At 33.5% G+C, this 23775-nt stretch overlaps 5 protein-coding genes across 6 annotated transcripts; 2 read left to right on the top strand and 3 right to left on the bottom strand.

Annotated features, from left to right (window-relative positions):
• The first annotated feature begins 3766 nt into the window (after positions 1–3766).
• Positions 3767–5862, top strand: LOC7470228 (spermidine sinapoyl-CoA acyltransferase). Its single transcript, XM_002305053.4, has 2 exons — positions 3767–4782; positions 5091–5862. Exons 1-2 carry the CDS (start codon positions 3971–3973, stop codon positions 5623–5625), a joined length of 1347 nt encoding a protein of 448 aa, XP_002305089.1. The 5' UTR covers positions 3767–3970; the 3' UTR covers positions 5626–5862.
• A 2289-nt stretch (positions 5863–8151) lies between these two features.
• Positions 8152–10255, top strand: LOC7470229 (magnesium-chelatase subunit ChlI, chloroplastic). Its single transcript, XM_006383994.3, has 3 exons — positions 8152–8366; positions 8551–8666; positions 8995–10255. The coding sequence occupies exons 1-3, from the start codon at positions 8282–8284 to the stop codon at positions 10045–10047; spliced, it is 1254 nt and encodes a 417-aa protein (XP_006384056.1). The 5' UTR covers positions 8152–8281; the 3' UTR covers positions 10048–10255.
• Positions 10256–10469: 214 nt separating this feature from the next.
• LOC7470230 (nudix hydrolase 22, chloroplastic) lies at positions 10470–12516 on the bottom strand. Of its 2 annotated transcripts, XM_002305721.3 has the most exons (4): positions 12135–12514; positions 11874–12016; positions 10886–11005; positions 10470–10800 (listed from the first exon to the last, which is right to left on the bottom strand). In XM_002305721.3, exons 1-4 carry the CDS (start codon positions 12364–12366, stop codon positions 10579–10581), a joined length of 717 nt encoding a protein of 238 aa, XP_002305757.1. In that variant the 5' UTR covers positions 12367–12514; the 3' UTR covers positions 10470–10578. The 2 variants fall into 2 exon arrangements, with proteins under 2 accessions (XP_002305757.1, XP_006384055.1); XM_006383993.3 differs by lacking the exon at positions 10886–11005 and having other exon boundaries at positions 12135–12516.
• Positions 12517–14737: 2221 nt separating this feature from the next.
• On the bottom strand, positions 14738–16753 carry LOC7476352 (nudix hydrolase 15, mitochondrial). The gene is made up of 4 exons (XM_052452486.1): positions 16375–16753; positions 16107–16249; positions 15442–15561; positions 14738–15342 (listed from the first exon to the last, which is right to left on the bottom strand). The coding sequence occupies exons 1-4, from the start codon at positions 16589–16591 to the stop codon at positions 15121–15123; spliced, it is 702 nt and encodes a 233-aa protein (XP_052308446.1). The 5' UTR covers positions 16592–16753; the 3' UTR covers positions 14738–15120.
• Positions 16754–17523: 770 nt separating this feature from the next.
• On the bottom strand, positions 17524–20976 carry LOC7476353 (nudix hydrolase 15, mitochondrial). Its single transcript, XM_002305723.4, has 4 exons — positions 20478–20976; positions 19497–19639; positions 18062–18181; positions 17524–17981 (listed from the first exon to the last, which is right to left on the bottom strand). The coding sequence occupies exons 1-4, from the start codon at positions 20830–20832 to the stop codon at positions 17757–17759; spliced, it is 843 nt and encodes a 280-aa protein (XP_002305759.2). The 5' UTR covers positions 20833–20976; the 3' UTR covers positions 17524–17756.
• Positions 20977–23775: the final 2799 nt, after the last annotated feature.

Raw genomic sequence — 23775 nt, 5'->3', positions numbered from 1 at the left:
TTGAAGTGGGAAAATGATAGCAGTGTTTTGATTTTGGCAAACTGTTTTCATATATATTATTTTGGTTTTCTGCTTTCATGGATGGAGGGAGAGCGGGGGCGGGAGGGACGGGGAGGGGGAGGGGACTCCCTGTGAAAATTTTAAAGTAGTTTTTTTTATTTAGGTTTTCCATAAATGGAGGGAGGGGGCCTTTTGGGGTGGTTTGAATTCTGAGCGTAGCCAATGAATGAAGAGGCGCGCAGTTTTTTAATGTGTAAATTGGGAGGAGAGGGAGGGTTTCAGGGTGGTAACGCCAAAAATTTGGATTCCTCCAAAGTCAAGAGTTCGTTTTCCCTCACTAATTCAGTCAAGCTTTACTCTTTCCTTTCCCACCTACTGACTAACTGCCTTTCTCCTGTTTTTTTTTTCTTTTCTTTTCTTTTCTTTTTAGCTAAGGACTGCGATAATGATTATACGATAAATAAATAAAAATAGAGAGACAACTTTCGACACAACCACACCTTCATTCATCCCCGATCTTGAAGGCAAAATGTCATTCAAAGAACTGTAAGCTGCTGCAACACCTTTTAATATGGGCTATTTATATTTGTATTTTAAAAGTTTTTAAAAAAATTTATTTTATTTCTTACTTTAAATTAATATTTTTTTGATATTTTTAGATCATTTTAATGTGCTGATGTCAAATAATTTTTAAAAAATAATAAAACATTATTTTGTTATATTTTCAAGAGCATTTTGAAAAGCAATCGATATCACACTCTCAAACACCCCCTAAATAGTCTCATCCTTCGAAGTTGTTACACCCTCTGACGTTGGAGGCTTTTCAATTTTGTCATCATCGGAAAATACATCAAAATCTCCGATCTTTTACTATTTGATAAAAATTTTAAAAAAATAATATAATTCATATCCATTATTGAAAATAGCGATTGTTTCAAGAGTCATGTCTCATTCAAATTAATTAACATATACAAAGTTAACCCAAAATTTTATGAAAATCCAATGACCAAAAAATAAGATTCAAGATCCAATGGTCAAGAATAAAAGAAAAGATTAGTTGATATGGCATGAGAGAGGAAGAGAGAAGATAATAAATAAGAAAAAGAAGAAGAAGAAGAAGAAAGAATTGGTCACCGGAGGCACTCTATTTTCGACACGCTTGGTATTGTTATAAAGATCTCAACAATATGATTCTAACCACGTATTGAAAGACCACAAAAAAGGTTAGTGGAGACACTCTATTTTCGACACACTTAGTATCGTTATAAACATTTCAACAAGATACTTCTAACAACACATTGAAAGACCACCAAATAAGGTTGTAATTTGGTAGGAGTTTTGTTTGAGGTTAATTTATGGTTAATTACAACCATGTACGATAGTCTTCTAAGGTGTAGATAGAATCGTTTCGTCGAGATCTTTCTAACAGTACAACATGTGTAAAAAATAGAGCCTTAATGTGTTTCCGGTAACCCCTTTTTTTTTTCCTTTTTCTTCTTCCACATTTATCTCTCTTACCAGAACAATTTATCTCTTCTCTCTTTCTTAGATATTGGATCTTGAATCTCATCTTTTGACCTTTAGATTGTTATAAAACTTTGGGTTGACTTTTGTTTAGGTTAATTAATTTGCAAAAAATATACATTTTGAAACATTCTTCATGGTATGAAAAGTTTTGCTGATAAAAAAATTTGTGTTGGTCACAGTAAAGCGCAGATACATAGCTAGTTATCCTTTCTAATAAAAAAAACTGGGATAAAATCCTAGCAAATTTATTGTTTATATGAACAGTGAAGGAGTTGCTCTTGTTTTTTTTCTTCTTTTTTAAATTTTTTTCTTTTATTTTTTTTCAATTGAATCCTTTTTAGTTTTATTTTTTGTTTCAATTTCATCATGTTTTATTGATTTTGAATTGACTTTCATAATTTATTTGGGTTCGTTTTTTATGAGTTTATCACACGTTCGATCAAATATTCTGATATTTGGTTAGTATTCTACGAGTGTCTACTTTTTTTTATCATTAAATGAAAAATAGTTAAAAGAAATAAACAAGGTTGTTAAGCCCAATGATGTCCATGATTTGGATGATAGGTCTAGTGGGTTTAATTGCGAAGCCCAAGTCGATTCAATATACAAGTGTCTCAATATTTAAAAAAGTTGTCATCTTGAATTTTCTTAAGTCAAGCCACACTTTTTATTAGTCATCTGAGTTTTCTTTGAACCTGTCAAGTTGACAGGGTCACATTGAGGCAACTCCCACTTGGGTCAATTTTAAAATCAGGCTAGACAAGGAGTCGGGTCGAGAGGTTTCAATGTTGACTCATTCGGTTGGTCTTTCTTTTCTTTTTCTTTTTTTAAATTCCATCTTCGATTTTTCTTCTTCTTATTGAATTGTTTTTTACTTTTTTTTCATCCTTCAATATTTGGTTGATTTTGAATTGATTTTCATAATTTATTTTGGTTAACTTTTTATAAAGTTATCGTAGTTTCAAACAAATATCCTAGTATTTGATTGATGTTTAATTTCGCAAGTATCTATTTTAGTTTTTATATCATTAAGTAAGAAATAGTTTTAAAAAAATTGTTAAACCCAATGAAATTCATGATTCGGGTTATGGGTTTAGCAGGTTAAGCCGCGAAAACCAAAACGATCCAATATATCTCCATCTCAATCTTAAAATAAAAAAGAAGTTATCTTGAATTTTTGTAAAAGTCAATCCACACATTTTAATGATCAGTTAGGTTGTTTTTGAACCTATCAAGTCAATTGGATTAAGATAACTTTCACGTGAATTAATTTTAAATACATGCTAAATAAAAAGTCAAATTTAAAAAATTTAAAATTAACATACCTGTTAAGTTAGATTTAATAATAATATCAAATAATTTCATACGAATAAAACATATTTTTTCATGTGAAAAAAAAAATCCTACGTGCAGCTTAGTGTGAGCAGTAAACTAGTTGCTTCTAATAAATAAAAAGAAAACAGTGTGGTCAATGGAAGTGAATGGAAAAAACTTGTTGCTCCTTAAAATACGGGATGGATTATTATATCTGTCACCACCATGGTGGACAATGGTTGCTCAAAGGGTGGGCTGCTCTTAAAATACTGGCCTATAGCCCGAATTATTTTTAATTTAGGGCCGACATATATATTTCATGGATATATAGGCTGATTGGAACCAAAAAAAGAAGTAAAAAACAAATAAATTCTAGCCCTTGAGAAATTAAAATTAATTACAAATGGGGATATAATTAATTTCAAGATTAAGCCACAAGGATACATAATTTTTTTCATAAACCTAGTAGTCTCAGTATCAATGGCATATATTTAATTGGATCTAGAATAAAATGTAGTCCAAATAAATCAGCCTTATATATATATAAAAAGAAAAAAAACATGATTTGCAAATAAAATGTCATTGCTAAATTTTTATATAAACAATCATGTTTCACATGAGAGAAGATAAATATCATGAATAAATATATAATGATTAATTTTTTATTTAAAAAAAGATATATTCTTCAATTAATTTTCACGTCAATTAAAACTAAAACTAAAAGAAACTATAAACTTGAAAAGATTGATTACAGCATCGTTCGATTAGTCACTTATTTTTTTGAAATTAATTAAAATACACGTAAATTAACTCATGATTACCCAATAAAAGATAAAAAAAAAAAAAGTTAGCCACCTACCATCATTATTGACTTTCGATTTCTCAAATACAAATTCAAATAAGTAGTTGTGGCCATGGCACGCTACACGTCGCCCCCTCCTACACAGCAGCATTATTCAACCCGCCACTCTTGTAGATATGCATGTCCTCCTCAAAATCCAAAAGGCCATTAGCGAACAACTACTGATCCATGAATCAAAGCACCAAATAACCCACCTAAGATCTCGACAACAGCAACAACGTTAAATAGTAGAATCCGCCTAGAAACAAAACTACACTATCGACAACAATGGAAGAAATTCACATCAAAGAAACCATTCCCATTCGCCCTTCTACGCCCCCTTTCTCTCAAGACCATACACTCCCTCTCTCCCACCTTGACACCGACCGCAACCTTAATGTGACATTTCGCTACCTTCGTGTCTACGTTAACACCACCACCAGCAATGGTGGCCATCCTTTCAACGTCATCGCTGCTGCGCTTTCCTCTGCTCTTGTTCACTACTACCCTCTTGCAGCCACTCTCCGCCGAGGCCAGGTGGATGACCGTCTGGAGCTGTTTTGCACTCGGGACCATTTAGGTGTGCCTCTTATCAATGCAACTGTAAACTGCACGTTGGAAAAACTGAACTACCTTGATGACTCGGACCCGAATTTTCTGGACGGGTTAGTTCCTGACCCGGATCAAGATTATGGGCTGGCTAACCCGTGTGTTCTCCAAGTCACGGTGTTTGAGTGTGGTGGATGGACATTAGGTGCTGCCATACACCATGGTTTGTGTGATGGGCTTGGGGCAACCCAGTTTTTTAATGTTATGGCAGAGTTGGCACGTGGTGTGGGTCGGATTTCAGCTAATCCAGTTTGGGACCGGGCGCGCTTGTTGGGTCCGAGAGACCCGCCCCGAGCTGAGGGAGTGGTGAGGGAGTTTTTGGGGTTGGAGAAAGGGTCTGAGCCTTACGGTCAGGTGGTTGGTGAGGTTGTGAGGGAGTGCTTTCCTGTGAAGGATGAGTGGTTGGAGAAGTTCAAGAAGGTGTTGTTTGAGAAGAGTGGCTCTAGCTTTACCACGTTTGAAGCCTTGGGTGCATTCATATGGCGGGCAAAGTAAGTCAATTAGGTAGTTTGTGCATCACCTAACATCGCCATTACTTGATGGGTGCATTTCATATTTTTGCCTCATTTGCAAAAATTAAAAACAAAAAATAAAGTAGAAGTCAATTAGCAGGTGGTATATAAGCCAATCTTGCATGTTCTTGGCTCTTACTTGGGAGAGAAAAAAATCATAAGGATACTCAAACTCAAGTCAAGATAAATTATTTTATTGAAACTATAGAAATTGCCAGCAATATTCAATGTGTTATGGCTTGGATCATGTTGTTCCTCTTAATTCTAATTCATTATTGACTTAACAGGGTTAAAGCCTCAGGGGTTCCAGGTGATGAGAATGTGAAGTTCGCCTATTCAATCAATATACGAAAACTAGTAAAGCCACCATTACCTGCTGGCTATTGGGGCAATGGTTGTGTTCCGATGTATGCTCAACTCTGTGCCAGAGAGCTGATAGAGCAACCAGTTTGGAAAACAGCTGAGCTGATTAAAAAGAGCAAAATCAACGCAACCGATGAGTACGTCCGCTCATTCATTGATTTTCAAGAACTACATTATGGAGATGGCATTACAGCAGGAAACAGAGTGAGTGGGTTCACAGATTGGAGGCACCTGGGACATTCAACTGTTGATTTTGGGTGGGGAGGTCCGGTCACTGTCTTGCCACTTTCAAGAAAACTACTCGGAAGTGTTGTGCCGTGCTTTTTCTTGCCTTATTCTTCTGCAAATGCAGGCAAGAAGGATGGGTTCAAGGTGCTGGTAACCTTGCAAGAAACACACATGCCTGCCTTCAAGAAAGAGATGGAGAAATTTAGCAGACAAGATTTTGACTTGTCTTGATTTACATGCTAAATCCCTTCAACCATTTCTTTATCTGTAAGCATGCCACCCTAGAGCTAAATCTGCACTCCACAGGGATTGCTAAAATTGTGATGACTCTTGGTCAGAATAAGAGAATTGGATAATGAACAGCTGTTCGTCTAATATTGTATTGGTTCTTCAAAATTTATATGATTGAAACTATCTGAATCACAGAGATTGCTCAGTAAAATAAATTTGGGCTTGTTGTTTATTGAATTGTTGCTATAAGAAAATTTGTAAGACTATTTTAATTATTAAATCATAACTTAGTCCTTATAATTTATCAAAAATAACTATTCAGTCTCTGTTTTGTCAGACATAATTAAATAGTTCCTTGCATTGATAATCCTCAATTTAGTAGTTTTTTTCTCTTCTAAAACTATCTTCTTTTATAGTCCAATTTCCCCATTTTACCTTCTCTTTATTTATTTATTTATTTTTCTTTGAACAAAAATACTATACTATAAACCATTTTAAAAACATAAAGATTAATTATATAATTTTTAACCTACAAGGATTAATTATTTATTTTTGCTGAACTGTAAGGACTAAATTTATAATCTGCTTCTATTTAGTTGGTTGTTTATCGTTTTTTAATATGGATTATTGAATAAAAATCGTCTTGTACTCGTACAAAAACAATGTCTCACAATACAAGGGTAAAATAGTACCAAGAATTATAAGATCATGATCCAAAGATTAATGTTGAGAAAGTTGGATTCATTTTAATTTTAACCGATCATTCACTCGCTATATACGCCAAGGATTTTATATAGACATAACTGAATATAAAAGATTTTCAGATGTTGCTAACATGTATGTTTTTATTTTTTTTTATCAAATAATCATCTCAATCTAATAATTTAAGTTGTTAAATAAAGTTTTAAGATATAATTTATATTATTCTCTAACACATCTTCTCAAGTGAAAGTTCTTTAGACTTGAAATTTACACAGACTCATATTATATTGTGCTTCATTTTTATTAAATAAATGAGGATGGTGAGATTCAAACTTGTGATTGTTAGGTCATCAAAACTCTGATACCATGTTAAAAAACCAATTCAACCCAATAGCTTAAACTGTTAGGTGAGATAGCAAAATATGATATATATTATTCTCTAATATTTTTTAGTATAAAATAATGTGAGGGTTGATTAATATTACTAATCAATTTGGAGAGTCTAAATGTAATTCAAACAATTAGTAAAAACATAGTTATGATTAAAAAAAATCAAGACAATATTTTTTTTTAATATTAAGATGGTAACATATTGTAATGTTTTAGATCAACCCGAGTTAACTTGTCAAATCCATGACTTGAGTCATGAGATCGAGATAACTCCATGGAGAGCAAATCTAAACAAATTATAAAATTCAATTCTCAGTTAATCAAATGTTAAATGATAAAATTGAAAAAAAAATCAATTAAAAAAATAATTTGAGTCAACTCAAGTTAACTTACCAAACTTGCGATCTAGAACATGAGATTAAGATAACCTCATAGAAAGTAAATTAAAACAAATTATAAAATTTAATTCTCAATGAATCTAATATTGAAAAAAAAACATGGTTAACCCAAATTAACTCATAAAATTTATGATTTGAATTATAAAACTAGGATAATCTTATAAAAAATAAATCAAAATAAATTATGATATTTAATATCAAATAAACTGATGAATTTGTTTTTTAAACAAACAAATCAAGTGCTTTATGATGATGTTAACCATAGATTTTCATTCTCTTTTAATGTTTGTTAATGTTAATAATACAAATCAACAACTTTATTATTATTTATTTTAAAAAATATTAAATGGACTTTAATTTATGATATAAGAATCTTTTTTCTTTCTATATCAATAAAAAAACATATATCTCGGGTATACATAGTATATAAGAGACCATGATGGGTATGCCCTTTCCTTCTCAAATCCTCCCACCCCAATCAAAGAAGAAAATTGTATAATAGCATATTCGTTCAATGTATTTCTTTTTCTAAAAAAATAAAAAGAACAAGATAAAAATGTATGTGAAAAGATTAATTATTAGTAATTAGTTGTAGTTTACTCTAACAACAATTGAGAAATCTTGAATTTCAAATTTTCGATCTAATTCATTGGATCAATCCAATGGCTAGAAATAAAATATTTACTTGAATTTGTAATATAACTAGATGAAAAAAAATTAATTCAAAATTATCAATTATTATAACTTCTAATTTTCAATTAGAAAATTTGATACTACAAGAATATCATAGATAAATGGGTATAAATGAGGAATGAAGAAATAGAAGAAGCAAAGCCAAATATATTAAAATTCTCATGATGAAAATATTTTTTTACAAATTTAGATTATTCTGATTACCTTTTATTTTTTACTTTTTTTATACATTAGCAAATTTCAATTTTCAACTCCTTTTCTTTTATTTAACTATTTTTATTCTCAGAATATATTAAAAAAAAAAAAAAAACTAGTGACAAAGCAGAGGCCTCTAAAGAGCAAAGTAGATGCGCATGAAATCTATCATCTTATCCTAAACCTAACAGACCAGTAGAAAACCAAATGCCAAGCTGCTGCAAATAAAACACAAACAATCATAGTAACACAAACCTCTTCTTCAAATTCAGTTGCAGATGGCAACCATACTTGGAACTTCTTCCTCTGCAATCTTGGCGTCTAAACCTTTCTCCATTCCTTCTCTCTCTTTAACCTCCTCAGGTACATTAAACAAGCTAAACCCCACTCCATTTTTCCTCTTCAAAATTCATACTTTTCCTTGTTTTTCAAGATTTATGTGCATTTGAGATTGACCCACCTCTTTTTTATGCTTTATTTGTGATTAGATTCTACATTTTGTGGATTTTCTTATTTTTTAGTTAAGGTAGCTTGTGGCTTTTTGCAGGGCTAAGTTTTGGGAGGAAGTATTATGGAGGGATTGGTCTTGTGGGTAAGAAAGGGAGGCCTCAGTTTCATGTTGCAGTTGCCAGTGTTGCTACTGACATTGGCTCTGTTCAGGAGGTAAGGTTTCCTTCCCTTCTCTCTTTGCTTTCAATTTAATTGTTGTTGGCATATGCTATTTGGAGATCAAAATTTGATTTCTTTAGTACAGTGTTGTTCATTTTTAAGAGTTATGTGGTGTTTGAATAAGATTTGACAACTTGGTTTAGTTGAGATGTTTATTTTGAAAGCTTAAATTTTGTCAATTAATTAATGTCTATGGCCACTAAACAATGCATCATTTCTAAGACTTTGTGGAAGGGAGAGAATTATACCTCTAGAAAGCATTATGTTAAAGAGAATGTGCTTTGCAAGGTTATATGAATTGCTGTATTTTCGACTTGTATAGGCCCAGAAGGCTGCTGCTAAGGAAAGCCAGAGACCAGTATATCCATTTGCTGCTATAGTAGGGCAAGATGAGATGAAGCTGTGCCTTTTGCTAAATGTGATTGATCCCAAGATTGGAGGTGTCATGATCATGGGTGATAGAGGGACCGGAAAGTCCACCACTGTTAGGTCCATGGTTGATTTACTTCCAGAAATTAAGGTGGTTGCTGGTGACCCCTATAACTCAGATCCGGAAGATCCAGAGTCGATGGGTATTGAAGTCAGGGAGAGTGTTGTGAAAGGGGAGGATCTCACTGTTGTCCTGACTAAAATTAATATGGTTGACTTGCCATTGGGAGCTACAGAGGATAGGGTGTGTGGTACAATTGACATTGAAAAGGCTCTCACCGAGGGTGTAAAGGCATTTGAGCCGGGTCTTCTTGCTAAAGCTAATAGAGGCATTCTTTATGTTGATGAGGTTAATCTTTTGGATGACCACTTGGTGGATGTTCTTTTAGATTCTGCTGCATCAGGGTGGAACACAGTGGAGAGAGAGGGTATTTCAATTTCACATCCTGCACGATTTATTTTGATTGGTTCTGGCAATCCTGAAGAAGGAGAGCTAAGGCCACAGCTTCTTGATAGATTTGGAATGCACGCACAAGTGGGGACTGTTAGGGATGCAGAGCTCAGAGTTAAAATTGTGGAAGAGAGAGCTCAATTTGACAAAAATCCAAAGGAATTTCGCGAGTCTTACAAGTCTGAGCAAGAGAAACTCCAGCAACAAATTTCCTCAGCTAGGAGTTTTCTTTCATCTGTAAAAATAGATCATGATCTTAAGGTTAAAATCTCCAAGGTTTGTTCAGAGCTGAATGTTGATGGATTGAGAGGAGACATTGTGACGAATAGAGCTGCAAAAGCTCTTGCTGCCCTGAAGGGTAGGGATCAAGTAACTGCAGAAGATATTGCTACTGTCATCCCCAATTGTTTAAGACACCGTCTTCGGAAGGATCCCTTGGAGTCAATCGACTCAGGTTTACTTGTCAGTGAGAAATTTTATGAGGTTTTTAGCTGAAGCCAGTATTTTTAGATGTCCACTTCTGTAATTTTTTGTAACAGTCCCTCGAATTACATTTTTTCTGTTTCTATCATGTTTTTATTTTTCACGCAATCTTTGTTAAAAATTCTACAAATATAATCATGGATTGTACCTGTTATTGAGGATTTTGTATTAAACTGAAGAGAAGATGCCATGCCTGCAATATCTGCTATTACTTATTTTATCTTCTCCTTTGTCACCTGGGGCTACATGCTTTTGTACAAGAGTTGCCAAATAACACTCCAGGTTTATTTTACAGATTCTGTTATTTGAATACTTCTTGATATCAATTACAAGAAGGTCAAGCCATGTATTCCATATGTTGAGTATATTATGGTCAAACATTTCCCTTTATTTTTTTTAATAGTGAGCAGAAAATTTAGGAATAGCTAATCAAATGGAGAGGAAAAAGGGCTTCAGATTATATGCTGTTTTGAAACATTTTCCATATATCTTCAAAGAACATGGTTAAATGAATGGGTTGGCACAAATAAAAAAGCCAAGGATCTATAGCTTGGCGAGATCTTTATCAGGAATTCCATTCCACAATGTCGGCCTTCGCTCAAGAAATGCAGGCGGTCTTTGGTAGACAATTGTAGCAACTCTAATCAATATTGCAGCAGTGAAAGCCCATATAATAAAACCTTTTTCCCCTGACTGATAGTCAAAGAAATGACATAGAAACTTGTCTCCCATCCACTCATCCTCGACTTCTCTCCTGTTCTCGTTCTGCATTCACCATCAAAAGAGAGGAAGCCATAAATCTTTTTTAGGCTAATTACTATGTAAATGATAAACAGAACTAGAGTAAGACCTTAAGAAACATTTCTAGGGGAACATCGAATACTGATTCCACTTCACTAGCATCTGGAGTTGGATTGAATGCTTTCTTGTCAAACAGTATACCAATCACAGGAATAACAGTCACATGAAACTGCACACAGAATCAAGAACTAGTTTAAAAACAAAATGTGTGTTTAGTAATGTGGTGCAAGTGTTTTTGCAAGAGTGTCGAATTTGATTTTGATGCCTTTTCATGTGCTTTTTGATGTTTTTCAAGTGCTATTTGATGTTTTTGACATCTACTATCAAAATTATCCAAAAGTATATGAAAAGACACTAACTTGATGCTTTTTTCAGCTCAAACGCACTATGTAAAAGGCTTTCAAACAAAATGCGAATGCGTTACCAAACACAACACGGAATTTACAAACAAAGAGAACAAGCAAAAAATCTACTTGCAGATTCATCTAATGATCTGAAGATACTCATCGAGGATATCAGAGAGGCCTGGAAAATTTCCATTCCAGGTAAGGATGGGTAATGATACAGAATTACTAGATGAGTTATAGATGGCTTGCAAGTTGTTATAGATTATTAACTTCTTCCTGTCTTTCACCGTGCAGCAGACAATCTCCAGATTTAAGGCTACAATCTCCAGATTTAAGGCTTAAGACAGCAAAAAAGTGAAGGAACCTAAATCCAAACCTCAGTTTGATGAGTGAAGACTCAAAACCCACGATTTTATTTTGTCACACTTCATTCTAAACAATGGCTTAGTTTTTTCGGATTTCTATCTTCTTCTCCCTCTCCAGATTAATCAAGCAATCGACCAATTATCTTGAACCACCTCTGATTTCTGATTTGACCAGGGTCATTCAGTATGATAAACAAAATTAGATTTCAAAGCATCCATCTTAAGCTACTTTGGCAAGTGTTACTGAATTGTATGGATCAAATAAATCATCTCTTTCCCACAAAATAGCAAAATAGAAACTGAATTTGAGAAATTCAACACAAACCCTGGTCATATATGGCTCAATAACAGTAACAACATCAACAAGAGAAGGGTCCAAACCAATCTCCTCCTTAGCCTCTCTCAATGCAGTTGCTATATCATCAGCATCACCTTCCTCCCTTTTTCCACCAGGCAAGGCCACTTCACCTGCGTCGAAACACAACCTATTTGGCCCTCAAAAAGAACAAAACATAACATCATTCTATTACAATGAAAAGCATGACTTGAAAGCAAACACATGACAGAAAGGTGATTATTTTCATACCTGAGTGAGAAGAGAGTTGTGAAGAGCGTTGTGTGAGGATTACACGAAGTTCTCCATCATTTCCTTCAAAGATGCAGATGAGAACTGCAGCTCTTTTGGGGTTTGCAGATTTTGGGATCCCATGTTGTCTTCTGGCCGGGTTGTTTAGATGGGGAGGAGGTTCGTAGAGGCTGAGCCGTCGAGATAATGATATGAGCTTCTGGGATTTCTCTCCCCTATTTTCAGAAGCCATTTTTTGGGTTTTGACCGCTACTTTCTGTCCGAAGATGTTGTTTAGCTTGTTTCAGGATCTACGGTGAAATCATGTTCTTGAAAGTCAAGACCGGAAATTATATTATAACGATAACGATAAAACAAACTAAAAAAACTCGGGTTTTGAAAGTTTGAAACTGTGAAGATCACTGTTTCCTAATTTACAAATCCTGTTTATTGTACCGTACATTTCTACGTTGATTTGGGTTGCCGTATAATATGTGTTTCATGATTTTTTTAAAAACAAAATTATTTAAAATTATTTTTTTATATTTTTAAATTATTTTAATTTGTTGATATTAAAAAAATAATTTTAAAAAAATAAAAATATATTATTTTAATATATTTTTAAAAAACAAACTTAAGAAAAAAAAAAAACTAGACTTTCAAAAATACTATCATCAGGTTTTGGACCATGAAAATAATTGTTTTTAATATTAGCGCATGTCAAAACAATTTAAAAATATTAAAAAATATTAATTTAAAAAAAAATAATAATAAAAAACTTTTTAAAACACGAGTTAAATCAGTTAACAAACATAACCTAATAACTGCGTTTTGGAATTGGGAAAATCATTGTTTCCCGTACTCATATCCTCATATGTTCATTTCATTTCTATAATGTTTTTTTCATTTTGATTATTTTATTTTATTTTATTTCACCATCTCAGATTATATTAATATGTTGAACTCTTTCTGAAGTGTCAACAAAAATTTAATTTTAAATTGAAAATCGATGTTATAAAATAAAATTTTAGGTAAGAGTAAAAAATAAAAATTAAAGAATAAGGATAAAATTTTATATATAAAAAAAATCATTTTTCATTTTTAATTGTTAAAAAAACACATTGACCTTTAATTTGGTCCCTAAAGTTTTGGTTATGTATTTTGTCCCTTTTGTTTTAACTTTTTACATTTCAATCCCACTTTATTTTTTTTTCACATTTTAGCCCTTGAATATTGAGAGATGAGAGATAGTATTTGCCCAACAACATTGTGACTTATAAGACTGATCTTGATATTAATAAATTTATTTTAAAGAAAAAGTTCAATGAAGATGATTTTTCTCTTAAAATATGACACAAAATGTTGATTAATACCCTTATATTTTGGTTTGATTTATGATTTCTTAATAGATTGAATGGTGTTTTAAGCTTGGAAATGATTTTAGAGAGGTTTCCTACTACTAAAAGTCATTAGAATTTGAATTAAAAGATGAAGTGTTGTTTGCCCAAGCAGGGACGGATAATGCGTCGTTCATTTTATTAAAAAAATAAAGGCAAATAACTTTTTGTTTACCACTTTTTTTAGTAAAAGAAAGTTAAGCACACAATATTTTTTTTTCATACTCACGCATCTCTGTGCCTTTCTTTCGAGCTAGACGTGCTTGTTGTCCTGTCAGGCCTAGGCACACTTGACTTATTTGTTAAACAACCCCTAACCTTTTATTTTATTTTATTTCTAAGTTTTGGAATTAAATTATCTTTAAATAAGTCTGTTAAAATGATATTTAAACATTATCCAATTATATCATAGTTTTTAAGAAGATTAGAGCTTTTTTACAGTACTATTAGTCATTATTTTATGAATAATTATATATTAACCTAATATGAAAAATTTCTCAAAATCTTAGTCATTAATATTCAATAAGAATAAAATACTTATTTTTTATATAATTTTCTTAGATTTATTATTCTTAAATTTATTCATATAGATATGTGAAAAAGATTAATTCATGGTTTTTTTATTATTAAAACTTGCTTTCACAATCATAGTAATTTTTTATTTAAAAAACAATGCTTCAAATAAAAAAAAACATGTTTTCATAAAAAACAAAAAAAATCATACATAAATAAGGAAATGATTTTTTTATTCTATGCATTTGTTCTTCTTTAATTGGAATAATTTAATTTTAATGAATGTTTTTTTAATTGTCATTAGTTTTTATTCAATAAACTATGCTTTCAATAAAAATACATATTACTATCAAAAGAAAATACATGAATGACTGGAAATAATTTTGAATAAAAAATATTTTTGTTCTTCAAAATTTTAATCATTATCTTTCTTATAAATACCTATTTTGATTTTAATACTAAAAAAGAGAAAAAATCCCAAAAGACCCTTGGGATGCAAAAAAGAGAATATGATATTAACAACCAACAATCTCTTTCGCCTAAAGACACTAACAAGGATTTCTTTCTTATTTACTTTATATAATTCCTCTCTTGTAGGAAATTCAGCTTCTTCATTTTTGGCTATTTATTACCCTGTGGGCTGCAGGGAATTCTGCCCCTTCTATGTTATTTCCTTGTCTTACATCACAATCTTTTTTGTTTTTTCCTTGAAAAGAAATCAATGCGACTGTATATTTAGTACCATGACAACCTTCCAAAGTGTAATAACAAGTTCTGGCTATCACTACAAGAGAGCAAGTCAAGTGAGCAAATGGTTACAAGCTGCAAACAACACAAAACTTCATAGGAAGCTCAAGGTCATAGTCTCTACTCAGTACTCTCCACGACAGATCATCAATGCCAACGAACAGTTGATGATGATTTGCATTTGTGATCAGGTGTTGGCTACTGTGAAAATTCAAATGCCTCTGAAGTGCTTGAGATTGATCATTCGCGTCTCTCGAATTCTGCGTAATCTTCAAACAACATGATCAAAAGTAGAGAGGTTCTAAATTTATTGTATAAAGATAGTGCTCAATACCGACAATTCAAGATCTTCAGGTATCTATAGCTTTATCAGGATTTCCATTCCAGAATGTTGGCTTTCGCTCTAGAAATGCAGGTGGTCTTTGGTAGACAACTGATGCAGCCCTAATCAATATTGAAGCAGTGATAGCCCATATTGTATACATTTTACTCCCTGACTGATGATAATCAAAGAAATGAAGTAGATACTTGTCTCCCATCCATTCTTTCTCCTGCTCCCTCCGGTTCTCATCCTGTATTCACCATCAGAAAAGAAAAGCCTGTGAGAACTGAGAAATGCTTCTGAAATTTAATTTCAAAGTGTAATTGATAAAATTGAACTAGAGTAAAACCTTAAGAAACATTTCTAGGGGAACATCAAATACTGTTTCCACTTCATTCACATTTGGAGCTGGATTGAATGCCTTCTTATCGAACAGGATGCCGACCACAGGAACCACAGTCATAGCATACTGCATATGGAACCAAGATTTTGTCCAAAAACAAACTCAAACACAAACAAAGAGAACAAATAAGCACTCTGCCTGTAACTTCAATCAATAATCTGAAGAAACTTGAAAGGACAACAAAGAGGCTCGAAAATTTATCATTCCAGATTCAAGAAATAGAATCATGAGATTAGTTTAAACATTTCCATAGGTTGTTAAAGATCGCACTTTATTATGTCTTCCTCTCATAGTTGACAACTTAAAACAGCAAATGCCCTAAACATCAGAATCATGAGCAAAGACTCAAACCCATGATATTCTACTCAAACTTTCCTTATGCCAATATATTATCCATTTTGGTTCTTTTATCTCCTCTTTCCACATAATTAAAATCAACTGTATATCTTGCAACTATTTATTCTGTTCCAAGAGTGTTAAGATGATATGAAAGTATCTATAAGTAACAAATAAATAATATAAGTAATCTATATCAAACAAATCATTGACCCTCAAGAATGGTTAAGAATAATGACTAGAAAATGAATTTGCTTAATTGAACACAATCTAACCTTTGTCATGAATGGTTCAAGAACAGTAACAACATCAACAAGAGAAGGGTCCAAGCCAATCTCCTCTGTAGCCTCCCTCAAGGCAGTCTCTACATCATCAGCATCTCCTTCCTCCCTTTTCCCACCAGGCAAGGAAACTTCACCTGCAATAGAACACAACCCATTTCTTCTTTCTTTAAAACATCACATAGCCAGCAATACAAGTGTACAACCCAGTAAAAAAGATGACTTGATAGTTATTAACATAAAGAAAAACTCTCTTTTGTACCAGAATGAGAGGAAAGTCTTGAAGAGCGTTCTGTTAGGATCACACGCAGATCTCCATCATATCCTTCAAATATACATATAAGAACTGCAGCTGTTTTTGGTTTTGCACTTTGTGGGATCCCATTTTGTCTTCTTGTTGGGTTGTCTAAAGAATCAGGAGGTTTATAGAGACGAAGCTGTTGAGCTAATGATAACAGTTTCTGGGATTTTTCACTCATGTTATTGTTTGGCTGGTCTCTGTTGTCTTAGTTATGACTTCTTGTCAGTTTCCTTTTTCTTGAAACTTAAAAAAGTTAATAAATTTCTTTCTTTTGTAGCAATCAATTTTGAGAACTAATTTTCCGACTCTCAAATTGAAATATCAGCATCGCTAGTGCTCCATCATTTAAGATGGTTGGTGGGGGAGCACATGAAAGAGCTGGTTGAGGTGAGAAGTGAGAACTACCTAGGAATTGTTAGGCTCGGGCCACGGTCCATCAACATTTTGTAGATTTTGATAAATTCACCTCCGCTGTATAAGTTTCTGGACCAGAGAAAACAAAGGTAGATGGATAAGCACGAAAGATTTCGAAAGAGAAAAATGTGCCCGTTGGGGGCATGTCCATGCACGAAAAGAAGTTATTGGGTGATTCTCTTATCATATTTTTCATTTTGTCCAAAGATTAGAGAAGAAAACAAGAGCAAACGTGCTATATTCTTTTCCTTTCATCCTTCATCTAATTCTTTCTACAGCTTCTCTGAAGTCTAAACTAAATAAGAAGTAAATGTCTGTTCTCTAAACAACAAATCATGTTTCCAAACCGTGGGAAACAATACTTGTACAATTTGCGGAGAAGCATAACTCTAAGACAAAAGAGCATTTTTACCAAAAGTAGCATCTATGAAAATCAAAGCTTTTATTTGTCGAGGCAAGCAGTTTAAGATTCCACAAGCGGCTTCAACTCTACTGTTATAGAGCCAAGTAAACAAAAGCAGGCGCTAGGTTCACTTCATTAGAATGACGAAGTGCAATGCTGTTTATTAACAGCTGTGTAAGCTTTAGCGGTAGGGTCAGTTCAATCAAGAACTTCGCTACAGTAAAACTCGACGTCATTCAATAGAATTAACTGCAGTTGGAAGAAGACAAATGCAATTCACTCCCAAGGAAGAATTTGTTGAAATTTGATCCAGTTAACTCCTTGCCTCTTAAGTAATCAGTCTCCTCAATTTACAATTTCCTAAAGGATAATATTGCATTCTGCCTATCTACTGACAATGCTATTTAGTGCATACATTTGAATAACTTAACTGGTTCAACACGTGTGGGTTGTGAGGGTTTTTATTGAGGAAGGATGATTATTCCGAGAATCTGAGTACAATCCAACAATATTTTTCCTGAATTATTCAGCGCACCACTGTATCATTGCTTGCACCTTTAGGAAACTTGAACCTTGGATTCTGCTCCACAAAAGCTGGTGGCCGTTGGTAGACCACTGAAGCAGCTTTAATCAAAATCCCAGCAGTTAAACCCCATATCAAGTACTTTTTATTCCCCGTTTCATAGTCAAAGAAATGAATCAGATACTTTTCTCCCATCCACTCTCTCTCCTCTACTCGTCGATTTTCATCCTGAACAAAATATTTCATGAATAGTTATTTATAAGAAAACCTAATGGTTAAGTCAATTAATAAAAGTGAAAGAGGTTAACCTTAATGAACATTTCCAAGGGAGCATCAAATACTGCTTCCACTTCAGCGGGATTTGGGGTGGGCTTGAAAGCCTTCTTATTGGTTAGAATGCCTATAACAGGAATCACTCTCAGAAGATGCTGCAAAGAAAAGCAACCATTGCTAAAACTGAAAAAAATTGACAATATCAGCTTATTTTTTTGTGATATCTAACAGACACTTGTCAGACAATTCAAATGCTAATTAGTTAAATACACTGTCTGTCCAGACCCAAGCAATGCACATATAGAGCACACATCATAGTTATTGACAGCGGTATTATATTGATATTGATTATTAAAACAAAAGAAGACTGTCAAAATCAGAATACTAGTCAGGAAATCCACGACTGAAGTTCTGTGGGTAACAGATTTTGGATCCTGGCCTAGAACTCATCATGGCATATGATGTTTCAGCTAAAAGAAAGCAGAAATGAGAGTGGAGTAGAGAATGCACATGTGATAAAAATGAGCGTTCTTTTCCTACATGATTTCTCATTAATTAATTGTCCTATATAATTAATGCCGATTATCACAGTTTCGTTGCAGAAAAGAGCTAGACAGCTAACAGAAGCATCCTTTTGCACTGTTCTGAAATCTCATGGTTAGGAGGTTGTTCACCTTAAAAGCCCTGACTTTAGAATAAAATTTGTTCATGTCAAAAGAGAAAGCAAAATGTGCGATAGAAAGGAGCCACTAAACTTTCAAACAACCTCATGATACATAAATGATGGATGACCGTACGGATTGTGAACAGTTTACAATTATGTGATGCAACACATCTGTGTTTGCCAGTCTCGTTTAGGAAGCATTCTAGCATTGTCTTCATAACTTCCAGATATGATCAACTTATTAATGGAAGCATTCCTCGACTACCTATTCTTTGAAAGGTATAAAACAATTCATTTCAAATAAACTGGACCAACTACCATGACATACTTATATGGCGAGAAGTAGTATCAAGATCACTTATATGTAGAACCCATCAAATTTTGGCCCCTCACTTCCTTATCGAAGCAAACCACACCGAGCCCCACCCCCCCCCCCCCCCCCAAAAAAAAAAAAAAAAAAAAAAACCCCCTAAAAAGAGTAAAGACAAGAAAGTTTACTATTTACCCCCGATAACAGGGGCTGATCACAAGGTTCATTAAGGTTTGACAATAATTCTCACCTACTTTATGGTAATCTTATGTTAAGACAATACCTAGGTTTCATTCGACAAGGGTCACTATGGGTCTAAACCTCAAGCTGTCAACCAACATTACAAGAACAACTCCCCTGTCCCAAGCAAGTTTTGAGTCAATCATACAGGGTAGTCGGTCAAATGAAATAATATGCAAATCAGCAGAAACCATCATCCATAAAATACAGAAAGTCCATAAATTCCAAGACCATAGAAGAAGCATCCTTTTCATACCTTAGACAAAAATGGTTCAAGAACAGTAACGACATTCACAAGTGAGGGATCTAACCCAATTTCCTCCTTCGCTTCCCTTGTTGCCGTCTCAAAATCATCCTTATCACTCTCATCTGCTTTTCCCCCAGGTAAGGAAACTTCACCTGCAACCAAAAACACCCACTTAGTGGAGTGAACAATCAACAACCGCTCCCTATATCTTAGTCATCGGTGTTGCCATTACATTTTCACTGCTTGGCCACAAAAAGAGAAAAGAACAGCAAATTTCAACCTCAAGTCTTCATTAACAAATGCTAACCAAAAGCTTTGTATTATACAAGACTCAAATTGTCCAACTAATTGAACCTCAGACAACTACCTTAACCACTCAAGCGAATCGTCAAGTCTTTGAAATTTTCTTTCCTTTCTCCAATTCTTTTCAAATTCTCTTAAGTTCAACAACTTTTGCTCTATCTGATCACTTCAACAATGCATGACAAAAAGACAAAATGATTCCAATTTTAAACCTTGCTTGAACATTTATTTAAGCATATAACAATTCAGTTGAGCTGAGTTCAAAAAATTTGACCTTAGGGGTAAAACTCAAAAGAGAGCAATAAGATTCAATTCTTTTTATCTTCTACAGCCTTACTCGTATCTTTATCCAGTCTCATCACTCAAGTTGAGACTTATAATTTAAGAGCAATTACTATTAACTACATTATGCAAAAACTTAAACTTTGGGATAAATTATCTTACTGAATTGCCTTAAACTCTATTTTTCATCATGAATTACTACAGAAATGAAAATTTTGGCACATGCATCACCAACCAAACAAAGAGCATCCAAAAGTCAGCCAGCCGCAATAACCATTCATTCAACTGAATTAACAACAGATTCCCAGAGTTAAGGAAAGAATATCTGCAAACAATCAGCATTCAAAATCTCCAATTCTCATAAGAAGAGAGAGAGAGAGAGAGAGAAGGAAAAAAACCACTAACCTGAATGAGTAGACAATTTGGAGGATCTCTTAGTCAAAATGACACGAAAATCACCAGCATCACCTTCAAAGATGCAGACCAAAACAGCAGCTCTATTGGGTCTCAACCTTTCAGGGTCTTTAACAATTGAGGTTGCAGATTCTTGAAAACCCACTTGGGGAACAACTTTACCTGCACTTTCCTCTATGTTTTGCTCTTCAATTTCATCTGGTGATAGAGAGGGTGGCTTGTAGAAGCGAAGCTGCTGGGCCAAAGCCACAAGTCTTTGTGATCCATAAGAATCCATGACTGTAAAGATTGGTGCTTTATGCGGTGATGAAGACAGTAATAGCTTTGTTCTCAACAATGAAATCATGGGCTGATGATTTTTGGCATAATAGGACTATTTATAAGAGAATCAATAGCTTTGCTTGATCGGTGATTATTGCTATGTATGCATTAAAGGAGGGAGCTTTTTTTTTTTTTTTTTTTTTCCTTTAAAGGGTTTTAACAAATGTAGCAGGCCATTCAATTCAATGCCTGTATCTTATTGAAAGTGGAAACTAACTTTTTAACCCCTGCGGTAAAGGATGCACTACTTTCTACAATGAAAAAGAGGATTATTAATTTGATATAATTAAATAAATAAATTATTATGTATGCTGATTTTTAAAAGTTTCAAACTAAAAAACAAAACAACCCAGTCTTATGAGATTATGGTTGTTTTCAATTGAAGCATCATTAATTATGTTTTTTAGAAGTAATATTATTATTAACAATAATTAGGTTACTCATACGATAACTTTTAAACAATGAGATTACATCTCTTCCTAATCATTTCTTATATCATTTAGATTTTTTTTTCTTATCTTATTTTTGAATTCAAACCATAAACGATTGTGTGGGAGATCATTTTCAATTAACATTCAGTGTATGATGTATCCAAATAACCCCTTCCAAAATTCCAAAATGAACGTAAAAAATTCTCTTAAAAAAAAATCAAAAAAACCCCTTGACTGAGCTTAGTAGCCCGAACCTAATTTACAATAGGGGGTCTAAAAAGAGTGGGCTCGGGCGTGGAAACTCAAGCCCAGCTTCCTAGAAGGCATGGGCTCGAGTAAGAAACATGAGTCTATGCAAGGCGTACACCTAATTTGGTGAAAGCCCAGCACCTCTATGGGCTCGAGAGCGCACCCTAAGCCCAACATGATTGGATCCGGGAAGCACATCTGGATTCATTTCTCACCTCTAATGGGCCCGAGCCTAACACTCGCTAGGAATTTTTTCAGGATCCCACGCAGGTCACTCAGTATTTTATATTAATCCAATACATATTATTTTGAGTAAAATACAACTCAAAACATCACAATGGTAAAATTACACTCCAACCCCTTTTCTCCACAAAAAGATAAGATTTATAGGCTATAAATACACAATGAATCCTTCAAGTCAAAGGTTTACAATCTTTTAATTCTCAATATTTTTAGTATACATATTTTAAAAGTATATCTCTCTAAAATATCATTGCACTTTTTTTCTATAAAGTTACTGACTTTACCATAAGAGAATCCCCACGTTCATCAAAGAAGACATTTGACAGGTACCAGGTACCAGCTACCAGTTACCGGTCATTTGGGTTACCAAGCACCACTTGTTATTACCACAGTTATCGACCACTTGGCTTATAAGGCATCACCTACTATTTACCAACCTTCTAAACTTTCCATATCAAGTCATTAGATATCTTGATTATGAAAAATGAATTAAATTGTTTGAATTTAAAGATTAATCAATTATCTAACATATTAGCTTTATTTCCAAGTATCTTTAATTTTATAACATATTAGCTTTATTTCCAAGTATCTTTAATTTTAGAACTCATTAGTATAGAATTAGAATTTTATGTTTTTATGTCCAACTTATGCAAAAGCAATACTACTATAGAATTATCTTTGAAAAAATAAAACTATAGGATTGTGAAAATGGAATGCTTTTCTCACTCACTCTTCCCCAAAATAGAAACATAACAACTATGACAGTAATTTTGTGTTATCCTGTGATCAACAGTATCATAATTAGCTTAGTTTTGCCGAGATTAAATCCATGCTTTTTATCCCATTAACACACACACACACACACGTGCCAAACACATGAATATTCACAATTAATGACCTCCTCGTGGCTCGCTTCCACGCTCTAGGCAAGGTCTATCAAAATAAGGAATCAAGGATTAACATCATTAAGAACAAATAATGGTTCATAATGATTTGGTTGGCCGGTAAGCCATAGAAGTTTTAAGGACGCATGCACGTGCCAAAAAAGACAGATTGCCTTTTGCTGAGCTGCCTGTCAACAGAGGAGTAATTGAATGGTTCAGTAAGTGGCTTGCTTTAATTGGTGAAAGCTAGAAAGCAAGAAACTGTGGTGGGTAAGGAAGTTGGCCTAAATCCTTTATTAACCAGAAATGGTGGCAAAAAATGCAATCATAAATCTCATGAACCACCGAACCGAGTGAATTTCCTTTCTCACGAACCCGAGTAAATCTCATAAACGAAGATTTTATTGCTTGACGTCAGCGTTCACTTGTTTTATCCACGAATTCATTCTAGCTGGACTTGTTTATTTTATTAAAGAACCATCTTCATTTAAAAATTTAAAATTTTAAGTAAGATATCAAGATATAATTTATATTATTCTCTAATATATCCTCTTAAATAAAAACTTTTTGAACTTGAAACTTGCACAAGCTCACATTACCTTATACTTAATTTTTATTAAATAAATGAGAATGGTGAGATTCGAACCCGTAACCGCTTGGTTATAAAGACTCTGATACTATGTCAAAGAACCATCTCAACCCAATAACTTAAACTTTTAGGTAAGATTTCAAGATATGATTTATATTATTCTCTAACATACTTTACCAAGACATCAGCCCAAGCATTATACTTCTAAAGTTATAACCAAGTAGAGGAACTCTTTATCCTTTAAGTTGAAAAAGGAAACTGCTGATAAAGAAACTTGGCAATTGAGAAAGAATGCACCTTGCAGAACCTCAAGAAAACTTCTCAAATCAAACAAATGAGTTTTGTTGACAGCTTCCACTCTATTTGCAAATGGCCCTCACAATCTTTTCTTAGAGAAACAATGGGGAAAACCATACCATCCAACTTATAGAAATGAAGTGCACTAGTAATGTAGAAAGAATGGATCGAAAGATGGAACAATGTCTTGCAACATAAGGATAAGAATTCCCAAACAGTAACTGACGAGACACTATACTCGAGACACTGTTTACGTGCTCATATAATTATAGATG

The sequence above is a fragment of the Populus trichocarpa genome, chromosome 4 (assembly GCF_000002775.5).
Source record: "Populus trichocarpa isolate Nisqually-1 chromosome 4, P.trichocarpa_v4.1, whole genome shotgun sequence".
In the NCBI taxonomy this organism is placed as follows: Eukaryota; Viridiplantae; Streptophyta; class Magnoliopsida; order Malpighiales; family Salicaceae; genus Populus; species Populus trichocarpa.
The sequence above is the reverse complement of the archived record's forward strand: the minus strand, read 5'-3'. Positions and strand labels throughout refer to the sequence as shown.

Coding starts and splice junctions, on each gene's coding strand:
- LOC7476353 (XM_002305723.4), bottom strand. CDS start 20,832: ATGATTTCATTGTTGAGAACAAAGCTATTACTGTCTTCATCACCGCAT. Junction 19,640..20,477: donor CAAATTGTCTACTCATTCAG/GTTAGTGGTTTT, acceptor TTTTGGTTGCAG/GTGAAGTTTCCTTACCTGGG. Junction 18,182..19,496: donor TTGAACCATTTTTGTCTAAG/GTATGAAAAGGA, acceptor TTTTCTTTGCAG/CATCTTCTGAGAGTGATTCC.
- LOC7470228 (XM_002305053.4), top strand. CDS start 3,971: ATGGAAGAAATTCACATCAAAGAAACCATTCCCATTCGCCCTTCTACG. Junction 4,783..5,090: donor GCATTCATATGGCGGGCAAA/GTAAGTCAATTA, acceptor TTGACTTAACAG/GGTTAAAGCCTCAGGGGTTC.
- LOC7470229 (XM_006383994.3), top strand. CDS start 8,282: ATGGCAACCATACTTGGAACTTCTTCCTCTGCAATCTTGGCGTCTAAA. Junction 8,367..8,550: donor TCTCTCTTTAACCTCCTCAG/GTACATTAAACA, acceptor GGCTTTTTGCAG/GGCTAAGTTTTGGGAGGAAG. Junction 8,667..8,994: donor ACATTGGCTCTGTTCAGGAG/GTAAGGTTTCCT, acceptor CGACTTGTATAG/GCCCAGAAGGCTGCTGCTAA.
- LOC7476352 (XM_052452486.1), bottom strand. CDS start 16,591: ATGAGTGAAAAATCCCAGAAACTGTTATCATTAGCTCAACAGCTTCGT. Junction 16,250..16,374: donor AAGACTTTCCTCTCATTCTG/GTACAAAAGAGA, acceptor GTTCTATTGCAG/GTGAAGTTTCCTTGCCTGGT. Junction 15,562..16,106: donor TTGAACCATTCATGACAAAG/GTTAGATTGTGT, acceptor TTCCATATGCAG/TATGCTATGACTGTGGTTCC.
- LOC7470230 (XM_002305721.3), bottom strand. CDS start 12,366: ATGGCTTCTGAAAATAGGGGAGAGAAATCCCAGAAGCTCATATCATTA. Junction 11,006..11,873: donor TTGAGCCATATATGACCAGG/GTTTGTGTTGAA, acceptor TTCTGTGTGCAG/TTTCATGTGACTGTTATTCC. Junction 10,801..10,885: donor CCCTAGAAATGTTTCTTAAG/GTCTTACTCTAG, acceptor TGGTGAATGCAG/AACGAGAACAGGAGAGAAGT.